At 42.3% G+C, this 12,152-nt stretch overlaps 1 protein-coding gene across 1 annotated transcript in view; it reads right to left on the reverse strand.

The window, feature by feature from the left end:
- The window catches only part of Gtf2f2 (general transcription factor IIF subunit 2), a 148,961-nt gene extending 137,353 nt beyond the window's left edge, over positions 1–11,608 (reverse strand). The window contains exon 1 of the mRNA XM_026411965.2: positions 11,364–11,608. Within this exon, the coding sequence (XP_026267750.1) occupies positions 11,364–11,429 (66 nt within the window). The 5' untranslated portion in view covers positions 11,430–11,608. The remainder of the gene's footprint in view (positions 1–11,363) is intronic.
- Between the last annotated feature and the right edge of the window lie 544 nt (positions 11,609–12,152).

Consider the following 12,152-nt stretch of genomic DNA (forward strand, 5'->3'; position numbering starts at 1 on the left):
GCATTAAAAAATGACAAAATCATAGAATTTGGAGGGAAATGGATGGCATTAGAGCAGATTATGCTAAGTGAAGCTAGCCAAGCCCTAAAAAACAAATGCCAAATGTCTTCTTTGAGATAAGGAGAGTAACTAAGAACAGACTAGGGAAGAAGAACACGAGAAGAAGACCAACATTAAACAAGGATGAGAGGTGGGAGGGAAAGGGAGAGAGAAGGGAAATTGCATGGAAATGGAAGGAGACCTCAGGGTTATACAAAATTACATACAAGAGGAAGTGAGGGGAAAGGGAAAAATAATACGAAGGGGAGGAATGAATTACAGTAGAGGGGGTAGAGAGAGAAGAGGGGAGGGGAGGGGAGGGGAGGGGGATAGTAGAGGATAGGAAAGGCAGCAGAATACAACAGACATGAGTATGTCAATATGTAAATCAATGGAAGTGTAACTGACGTGATTCTGCAATCTATATACGGGGTAAAAATGGGAGTTCATAACCCACTTGAATCAAAGTGTGAAATATGATATATCAAGAACTATGTAATGTTTTGAACAACCAACAATAAAAAAAATAATAAAAAAATAAATAAATAAAATAAAATAGTCTGCCCTGGGATGTAGCTCAGTGGCAGACTGTTTGCTTAGCATGCTCATGGCCCTGGGTTCAATTCTCAATCTCTCTCTCTCTCTCTCTCTCTCTCTCTCTCACACACACACACACACACACACACACACACACAGTCATTCACTGAAAAAAGCCCCTTGCCCAAGGTCATGCTGTCCTCTCAGAGCAAACCACCACATCCAAAAATCGGTGAGCATGGGGTACAGTTCATGATGACTCAGGGCAGCTCTAGAGGCACCCTGTGGAATCAGCCTTGGCCCTCACTGAGGTTGTACTACAACCTCTGCCCAATGCTGCTTAAATCCTTTCTTTTCAGAAGTGTGAACTCCAAGAGCACTCCCTAATAAAACCCGGCATGCTAATCTCTATCTCAGAATCTGTTGGTAAAGATGGCGCCCGGAGTGCTTCTCTTCCGGGAGCTCAGGTCCATGTCGCACTGAAGGTAGGCGAACCATCACCTCCAATCCCTGTGAATGACGAGAACTTTGAATGGCGCACCTCCAATCCCTGAAGTGGCGTAAACTCTCAGCCAATGAAGAAGTAACAGCTCACTCGCCTTGCTCCTCCTCATCCTGTGTTAAGCCTATAAATATCAATACCCTGTTCGAGTTCGTTCTCTTATTCTTATTTTCTTACTCCCTCTCCTCCCTCTCCCCCATCTCCTCTCTCTCCCCCCATTCCCCCTCTCCTCTCTCTCTCTTCCCCCCTCTCCTCCCTCCCCCACTCTCTCTCTCTACCCTCCCTCCTCTTCTGCAACTGACCACTACGGTCCTGCTAATAAAATCTCGGACAGGTAAATGGTTGTTTTGGCTTGTTGAGTTTATGGAGCTTTTCCATTGTCCTTTACATTGGTGCCGAAACCTGGGACCGGGGATCCCCATCGCTCAAGGCGAAACCCCATTCCCAAACTCTGAGCCCAACCTTTCCTGTCACAGTCCACTCCTCTGATCGCCTGCCTGACACCCACCACCGGCCTGCAGATTGGTGAGTTCCCCCACCCCATGAGCGCCTGAACCTTAACTCACCAGAACGAGGGAATTGGACGTTGAGTGTCCAGCAATCCCTCTGGGTGTTTTAGGGGGGGAATGCACCCCACCCAGACCCATCAGGGTCACAGTGGTCCCTGGGCGCTCTGCTAGGACACCCCCTGGGAATTGAACACCTGGGACGCAGGATTAGTGCTCTCTGTATTTCCTCACAGCAATTGGTCATTTTGGGGACGCCCACTTGATCCTCCGTTCACGTGTGGGTCTCTGGATCCCAATTTATTCCGGGATCTTTTTTTTTTTTATTAGTTGTTCAGAACATTACATAGTTCTTGACATATCATATTTCATACATTTAATTCAAGTGGGTTATGAACTCCCATTTTTACCCCATATACAGATTGCACTCCAGGATCTTTTAATTACTGTGAGCGATCAAAGAAGTGGAACGGGATTCCTTATGTGGAGGCTTTTTCCTTGCTTCGATCTCATCCAAATCTCTGCACCCAATGCAAGCCTCAATAGCTACTCCTTGCTCTCAAACCTCCTTCCTCCTCTTCTCCACTCTCTGCCTCCACACATTCTCCTCCTCCTTCCTCTTCTCTGCTCTCCACCTCCACTTTCGACCCAGCTGATGAACCACCTCCATACTGCTCTCCCCTGCCATCAGCCTCGCTTTCCCCACTTTCACCTCCTCCCACTTCCCCTTCTTCTACATCTGTAGCTTCTTCTTCGGATACTCCTCCTCCTCTTCCTCCCGATACTTCCGCACAAACTCCTCCCACTTTGGTTCCTTCCATCCCAGTTCCTCCACCTCAGTTTGGTCCACCCGCCACCCATTCAGCCACCGGTTCACACACTAATAATACAGCACCTAACCCACAAATCACCACATCTCATCACCTAACTCAAACTCCCTTCGGGAGGTCGCCGGGCTGGACGGGATTTTAAGGGTTTATGTTCCTTTTTCTATGCTTGACCTTTCCCAAGTAGAAAAAAAATTGGGATCTTACACTGCAAACTCTGTCTCTTATATTAAAGAGTTTCAATACTTAACTCATGATCTCTATATGATTCTATTTGCAGAGTATCTGCAATACTCTCCTCCCTGAAGAAAGGAGAAGGTCTGGGACCAGGCTAGGGCCTATGCAGACCAGGTTCATCAGACTAATGCCCACCATCCCTTGGGGGCCCAGGCGGTTCCAGACCAAGACCCCCGTTGGGATTATAATGACCTCCAAGACCTGGGACATAGGGATCACCTTATTACCTGTCTGATAGCTGGCCTAAAGGCGGCAGCACAAAAATAAAGTTTTGATAAACTCCAGGAAGTCGTCCAGGAGAAAAATGAAAATGCCTCAGCCTTCCTAGACTGACTAACAAAGGCTCTCCTTCAGTACACTAATTTGGACCCTGAATCCCCAGATGGAAGGCAACTTCTTATGACCTATTTTTTTCTCACAAAGCTACCCCAACCGGGCAAAGCTAAAAAAATTAGAGAGGAGACCCTTGACTCCTCAGACTGAGGTGTTGGCCATGGCCTTCAAGATCTATCACAACAGAGATGAAAGAGCAAAACGCCAAAAATGCCAGGTGTTGGCCCAGGTGTTACAGGGCTCCTTCCAACCTATGGAAAGGGGGAGACAACAACCCCCACAATGAAGACCCTCTGGGCCCTGCTTCCAACCTATGGAAAGGGGGAGACAACAATCCCCCCAGCAAGAACCCCCTGGGCCCTGCTTTAAGTGTGGTGATGAAGGACATTGGGCTAAAGCTTGCCCTAACCCCAGGACACCTCCCAGACCGTGCCCCAGATGCAGACATCCTGGCCACTGGGGATCGGACTGCCCCAATTCCCGGAGGGGAGCTGAGGTCAATCACCCCACCAGTGACTTGCTGGGCCTAGCAGCCAAGGATTGACGGGGCCCTGGGTCTTCTGTCCCGAACTATTCAATCACCAAGCAGGAACCAGGGCGGTTATCCAAGTGGATGGGCGTCCCATAAACTTTTTGGTGGACACCGGGGCCACATTCTCGGTTCTGAGAGAGTTTTAGGGAACTACCTATCCCTCTGAATCTCCTATTTTCAGGGTAGGAGGTCAAACCATCATCCCGCGCAGAACTCCTCCCCTCACGTGCTCCTTATCTGAGTTCTCCTTTTCACACCATTTTTTGGTTATGCCTCAGTGTCCGGTCCCCTTGAGGGGAAAGAGATGTATTATCTTGAAGGCCCCCATAACCTTACCCTTATTGTCCTCCCCTACTTATATCTTCGTCATGGCTTTACTCCCCGATGAAGAAGAGACTTTACCCCCTTGTGTCTGGTGTGGAGACCCCAGCAACCACCAGAATACACATTTTCCCCTCCCCTGTAAAATGGTAGATCCAATTGTATGGGATACTGAAACCCCATCCTCTGCAAATTGCTCTCCCGTGGAAGTGCATCTTAAAGACCCTAACCACTTCCCAAACCAGGCTCAATATCCGCTGCCAACTGCCAGTCTTAAGGGCCTAAAGCCAATTGTTCAGAGCTTACTAAGAAAGGGGTTCCTCCGTCCCACACACTCTCCATTCAATACCCCAATTTTAGCAGTAAAAAAGCCTAATGGAACATACCGTTTGGTGCAGGACTTAAGGTTAATAAATTCTTCAACCAGTCCCATACATCCCCTGGTTCCAAACCCATATATTATCCTTTCCTCCATTCCTAAAAACTCCACCTGTTTTTCAGTTATTGATCTTAAAGATGCCTTCTTTTCGATTCCACTATCTGTCTCTTCCCAAGACATATGTGCCTTCACCTGGACTAATCCAGAAACTAGACATTCCCGACAGTTTACCTGGACTGCTGTGCCTCAGGGGTTTCGAGACAGCCCACATATTTTTGGACAAGTCCTCGCTGGAGATCTTGAGGATTTTTTTCCCTCTATGCCCTGACTCAACCCTCCTACAATATGTTGATGACCTCCTCTGAATTCCCTCATTAGAAACCTCAAAGTCGGACACAGCTACCATTCTGAATTTTCTTGCTCACTGAGGATATAGGGTTTCTCCGCAAAAGGTGCAGTTCTCTCACTCTCTCTGAGGTTGTTTACTTAGGGTTCCACATTTCCCCAGGAAAGAAAGCTATCACAACCGATAGAAAAGGCCTTATTGAAAGCCTTCCAGTACCAAAAACTAAAGAGGAGATTCTCTCGTTCCTGGGTCTGGCAGGCTATTTTAGGGCATGGGTATCAAATTACTCATTACTTGCCAAACCATTATATGATCTAGCAAAGGGGAACAAGCATGAGCCCTTGTTACTTTCAGCAGTACCACATTTCAGAACCCTTCAGAAGGCCCTCTTACAAGCACCGGCTCTACACCTGCCAGATGTTAATAGGCCTTTTACTCTCTATGTTCATGAAAACAAAGGGCAAGGCTTGGGGGTTCTGGGACAAATGTATGGGCCCACCTTTGCTCTGGTGGCATATCTTTCGAAACAGATCCAACTGCCCGGGGATGGGCTCCTTGTCTCCGCGCCCTAGCAGCCTCCTATGTTTTATTAAAGGAATCACAAAAGCTTACCTATGGAGCCCAAATCACTGTCACCTCCCCTCATCACCTCAAGGACTTGCTAACATACAAAGGACTGCAAACCCTCCCTCCCTGTCGAATTCTCTCTCTTGGTCTCTTTCCTCTACGACTCCTCCGTGTCCTTCCAAACCTGCTCCCCTCTCAACCCGGCAACTCTGTTACCCATTCAGGCTCAAGGTTAAACACAGTCCCCAATACATAAATGCAGGGAAATTCTAGAAAACTTCCTCCCATGCCCAATTAATATCACTGAGGGACCTCTAGACCAACCTGATTATACCTGGTTCACTGATGGCAGCTCCTTTATGCATGAGGGGATCAGAAAAGCTGGATATGCCACAGTGTCCCTATCACGAGTAATAGAAGCCAATCCCCTGCCTGCAAATACCACCAAGCAACAGGCTGACTGGTAGCTGCAACGCCAGCCTGCGAATTGGCAGCAAGAAAAACTCTTATACTTTATACTGATTCCAAATATATTTTCCACATTCTTTTATCTCATGCAGCATTTTGGAAGGAGACAGGTCTCCTGAACTCAAAGGGCACCTCTATAACCAATTCCACATACATCACCCAGCTATTACAAGCCTCCCAGCTTCCTAAAAAACTTGGAGTTGTCCATTGCAGATCACACCAAAATGACTTGTCCCCGGTCACACAGGGGAATTCAAAAGCAGATCAGGCAGCCAGGTCAGCCGCCCTTTCAGACCCCATTGCATCTCTCATTGCCACGTGCTCTCCATCATTACCCAATATCAGAGACCCACCTAAACATGCCCTCTTTACTTACCTCCACTCCATTTTCCACACCAGTCCTCAAACTTTCAAAGCCTTTCTCTACTCTTTCTTTACTCTGACTCCCCAGGATAAAGAAGTGATACAGCAAATCACAGCCTCATGCCAGATATGCAAAAGAGTGAATTCCAATACATCTTTAAAACCTGGAACCTTCCCTTCTCATCAGGCTAGGGGCCATATTCCCGGGGCAGATTGGCTTTACCAACATGCCCAGAGTAAAAAACTTCAAATACATACTAGTTTTAATAGACACATTCTCGGGTTGGGTAGAGGCCTTCCCCACCTCAAATAAGCGGGCTACCACAATTGCTAACATCCTCCTAACTGAAGTAATCCCTCAGTTTGGGATGCCCGCTTCAATCCAATCTGACAACGGGCCTGAGTTTGTCTCTCAAGTAACCCAGAATGTGGCAAAGACATTGTCCATCCCATGGCACCTTCATTGTCCCTATCGCTCCCAAGCCTCAGGTAAGGTTGAGCAAGCCAACCGCACAATGAAAGACATCATAACAAAACTATCTTTAGAGACTCATTTAGATTGGGTTAAACTCCTCCCTCTTGCCCTACTACGCATGAGGGCTTTACCAAAAAAAGCCATCCCTTGCTTCCCTCTTTGAGATAATGTATGGTCATCCCCTTCTCCCCCCAAGAATCTCACCAGAGCCTTGGCCCCTTCCCGACCAATATGCTCTTCCCCTCCTCTTCCTTATACGCTCTGAGCAACAAATCTTGTTGCTTCTGGATCCAGAGAACTCAACTGCCTCCTTTCCACTCAAACCAGGAGAATGGGTCTACTTTTCTTCCCCAGGGGAAAGATCCCCCCTAACCCCAAAATGGGAAGGGCCATTACAGGTAGTCCTGTGTACACCCAAGGCTGCAAAACTCCAACAGGAAGGAAAAAAACTAATTCCCTGGATTCATATTTCTAGGTTAAAAAAAGCGACAAGCCCTCCAGAGAACAATCCAACCACAGCTCCCAACCTTGCAGGATCCACACAATTGCCCAGATTTACCTGTGAGATATCTCCAGATAACTCATTTCTGATTTTAAAGACAAATGACAAAATTGTAAATGTAAAAATAGAAGCTAACTGATATATGGCTGTATGATGGATACAATGAGTGCTGTAATATTGATCTCTCCCTTAAAAGTGAGGTATTGGTAACCTACAGGGATGATATAAGACAATATGGCAGAAGCTGTAATACCTCGGATCTATACTACAAGAGAGAAAGACAGAGACATGAAAAAACAAGGGAGGAAAGTGCCCCAAACAAACCAAGCTACTACAACAATAAAATCCATAGATAGCACAGTAGATGAAATGTCAAAGAAGGACTTCAGAATATACACAACTAAAATGATTTTGGAATTAAAGAACGACCTAAGTGAGCAGATACAGGCAAAAATTGATCACACCAACAAAGAGATAAGAGAGCAAATACAGATTGCAAGAGATTACTTCAAGTGATAGAAATACTAAAAAAAAAAAAAAAAAAAAAAAAAGAAATCCTTGAAATGAAAGAAACAATAAGCCAATTAAAAAACTCAACAGATAGCATCACCAGAAGACTAGACCACTTGGAAGTCAGAACCCCAGACAATGAAGGCAAAATATACAATCTTGAAAATAAAGTTGACCTCACAGTGAAGATGGTAAGAAACTACGAACAGAACATCCATGAATTATGGGAACCATCAAAAGACCAAATTTAAGATTTTGGGGGTTAGAGGAAGGTTCAGAGACTCAAACCAAAGGAATGCACAATCTCTTCAATGAAATAATATCAGAAAATTTCCCAAGCACAAAGAATGCATTGGAAAATCAATCTCAAAATACAAGAGGCGTATAGGACACCAAATGTACAAAATTACAACAGATCTACAACAAGACACATTCTAATGAAACTGCCTAGCATACAGAATAAGGATAGAATTTTAAAGAGAGAACAATCAGATTACCTTAAGGGAAGACCAATTCAGATCTCAGCAGATTTTTCAACCCAGACTCTAAAAGCCAGGAGATCCTGGAACAACATATACCAAAACTCTAAAAGATAATGGATGTCAACCAAGAACCTTATATCCAGCAAAATTAAGCTTCAAATTTGACGATGAAATAAAAAACTTCCATGATAAACAAAAGCTCAAAGAATTTACAGCAAGAAAGCCTACACTACAGAACATTATTGGCAAAATATTCCATGAGGAAGAAATGAAAAACATGAATGATAATCTGCAAAGAGAAGAACTACAATAAAGGAAAAGCCAACCAAAGGAGAAACCAAGTCAAGCTAAATACCAAAAATAAGCAAAATGACCAGTAATATAATTCATGTCTCTTTCAACCCTTTTTGATTAAATTTTTACACATAAAAATTTTAACTACAATATCATCTAATTTTTCAGGTTTTTGTTTATTTTGTAATTTTAGTTTTCCATTTCTCTTCACAAAGTCACTCAAATATTTTCTTTAAAAAGTTTAGTATTTTATGTTATATTTTATTATATTATTAATCTGGTATGTGTATATACATTGTCTGTGATATAAGATGAGGTATATTTTACTTTCTTATAATTAAAAAACTATTATTCAAGATTCAAGATGAAAAAGATAAATCAAGGTAAAAATTGTTTAATAAGGTATTTATAAAGGTAAGGGCAAGTTGAAGGAAACCAACAAATTTTGTGAAGCACCTTTCATTCTGTAGACTTAGAGAGGTAGGTAAAAGAAGAGAGCCATTATGAAAACCTTGTTGGAGAAGGTGAACTAACTTAAGTAATTCCCACCAAAAGCATGAAGAAACCAACTCACAGTCTAATAAAAGTCTTACAGGGAGGAATAAAGGAACCTCACTCTACTCTTGTATATTCTAAGTTCATCTCTTTGGTGTCCCTTTCTGATGGAACTCAACAAGAAATCACATAACAAGGGAACTTATCATGCAGCCTACAGCATGCCTCACTAAAAGGTGAAAGATGAAGAAGCCAATAAGGCAGCCATTGCCTTACTTGGGGCTACTGAGTATTTGAAATGTGTCTAGTCTGAATTGAGATTATGCTATGCATTAAATAGACATTAGAATCTAAAGAATTACTAGGGCAAACAAAATGTACATAAAATATCTTACTAACAATTACTTAATTATAATTAGACATTAGAATCCAAAGAATTACTAGGACAAACAAAATGAACATGAAATATCTTACAATTATTTTCTTTGCAAATTATGTTGGTAATCCATTGGGTTACATGAAAATATATTAAAATTAATTTATCTATTTGTTTAAAAAAAGTAGTAGTAAAGGAGAACAAGGTAACATGTTCTGTATGTTGACTGTAGTAGTATATATCCATATATATGTAGCCATTTTTTATATTTATGTTGTCAAAATTCATATAACTATAAAACTAAATATGGCAAATTGTACCATATATAAATTATATCTCAACAAACATGATTTTAGAAATCTAGTTCATAAAGTGTTTTAACAGTACTGGACATATACTAACCACCTGATAAATAATGGCTATTATGATGATTCATTAAAACAACCAGCATCAGACTGATTCATAATGGGGTAAGAAGGGGGAACTGGGAGAAGAGACAAACTCTAGATAAGGCAAAGGGGTGGGAGGGGAAGGGAAGGGCATGGGGTTAGAAATTATGGTGGAATGAGATGGACATCATTATCCAAAGTACATGTATGAAGACATGAATGGTTATGAATATACCTTGTATACAACCAAAGATATGAAAAATCATGCTGTATATGTATAATATGAATTATAATACATTCCACTGTCATATATAACAAATCATTATTTTAAAAAAAGAATGGAATATTACTCCGCATTAAAAGATAATAAAATTTTTTAAAAAACAGAAAAAAAATGCTTGAAATCACCATGTACTTACATTCACAAATCTGATCAGATGAGAATGCAGATATACTTTGTAAGCAATATGTTACAGTTTAATATCACTCAAAGAAAGCTGAAAATGAAATTATTATTTGATGTACGGTTACATATACTTTACTCCTCTAATTTTAAAAAATCTATGTATGATTAAGATATAGGCACAGAAATCACACTGAATACTAATCTTAGGGAAAATGAAATAATCTCAACCTGACAGGTATCTAAGTCAAACCCCACTGTTTTAGGGACTCCTTTAACTAGTACAGAATTAAAACTTGTTAAATAAAGAGAGAACATGGATGGACTTGGGAACCAAAAAAAAAAATTGGTTTTTTTTTTCATTTTTTTGTTTTGTTTTACTTTGTTTTTGTTTTGGGGTTTTTGTTTTCCTGGTGCTGGGAACTGAACCCATAGTCTCACACTGTGCTAAGTAAGTATTCTACCACTGAGCTACATTTCCAGTCCTAAAATAGAAAGTATTTATCAGCAATTCTTATTTTCTCTCAGAAATAAGATTGTTGGAGAACAAGAACAGGCCAGAAAGAGAAAATAGCCAACACATTGACTTCACACTCTGGAAATACATATTTGCAAGTCTGTTTTTTTCTTTGATACACAGGTTTAGAAAAAGAAACATAGCTTGCAAAAGCAATGAGGTTGGAAACAAAAAATATCACAAATACCTTTTTAAAATGAGAACAAATCACTGGCTATGTATTAAAGTCTATGAATTAAAGTCTTTCCAGTAAAAGTTGTCACCAAATTCTAACAACTTTACTGGAAAAGTTTCAGGCTTTTCAAAACTCTTCAGGCTTCATTAGCATATACCCATGATGCTGTGAATTTTTTCTAATTCTGACTCTAGTTACCCTTGCCTTTAAATTGTACTGCACAATGCAAAACTTATTTCTTTTCTCAAATAAATTTTTGCACCCTACCCTACTCAAAACTCTCCAAAACAGGCTTATGTATGACCTCAAACCTTTATTTATACTATCCTTTTGTTCTAGGGTCTCCTTTGTTTTCCAGGACATACCATTAACATTTATTTTCAGTCTGGCTTTTCTGCCCCTCTCCATATGATACAGTCTATCCATTTATACGAATTCTGTAAGGCCAACACTTATTGGGCATTTACTGTGCTCCCAACACAAATGTATCGTTGCAAGTCCCAACATTTTCTCAAGCTCTTTATTTCAGTGGGCAAGGGAGACATCCCTAATGACTCTCCTCCACTTAATAGGCAGATGGAGACAGAAATGCCCGTTTACTCCATCATTTTAAGTCACACTTATAGAGCTGTGAGATAAGTCAAACAGACGGAGGCAAAGGTTCAAAGACGCTCTGAGGAGATGGCTGTACAAGAACTTTAAGAGGCGCACGGACCCGGACGGTCTCAAGTTTCTTAAACTACTTCTCCCAGGAGGAGCGCAGGTAGGAGACTAGCCAACATTATTACCTTGACCAGCCACACGCCGGTGTTCTGCTTGGCGCCGGTTAAGTCGAGTTCCCCGCGCTCGGCCATAGGTCTGTCGCGCGTGGAAGCGAGCGGGCTGAAGCAGCGGCCTGGGGAGCTGGAGCTGCGGGGCGAGTGTGGAAGCAAAGGGCGAAAAGCGGTAGAAAGTAGAAGGAGAGAAGCCGGGGTACCTCGCTTACTAGGATACCAGGAACCCAGAGAAAGGAACGCGCCGCTGGGAACCGGAACCCGCGCCTGCGCACTGCTACGTCAGTACGGCGCGCTGCTGCGAACAAACTTCATGCTCCCGCAATTTCTTAGGTGGGCGTGGCTGCTGGCGGTGTGCTTTTGGGTGATTTAAAAGTAGCGTAGAAAAAGCCAAAACGGCTGCAATGCATTTAAAGACAAATTCTGCATAAATTAAGAAAAATAATGTCAAAACGGAAAAATGGGGTTCAAAGAGACAAAAATCCGAGCCAAAGAGAGCGAACATCTTGAATGACAAGGAGGTGGTAATAGATTGGCACTCTGTCAAAGCTCTTGAAGCACAAATCCACACTGGGTAGGACGGAGTAACCCTGGGTATATTGAAAACATGCCACTTATAAACTTGAAAAGAAAGTGGTGTCTCAACTTAGAGGCTGCGCCCAAGCTCTTCTGATTAAGCAAGAAGAGCACATCTCTTTCAAACTCCAAAATCTGGATACTATATAATTGGATCTGTAACAATACAACATGAAAGAGACGAAACTGATTCTTTAACTTCCGTGCTTAAGCCTTTTCTTCTTTCTC

This window comes from Urocitellus parryii, chromosome 2 (assembly GCF_045843805.1).
Source record: "Urocitellus parryii isolate mUroPar1 chromosome 2, mUroPar1.hap1, whole genome shotgun sequence".
Lineage (NCBI taxonomy): Eukaryota > Metazoa > Chordata > Mammalia > Rodentia > Sciuridae > Urocitellus > Urocitellus parryii.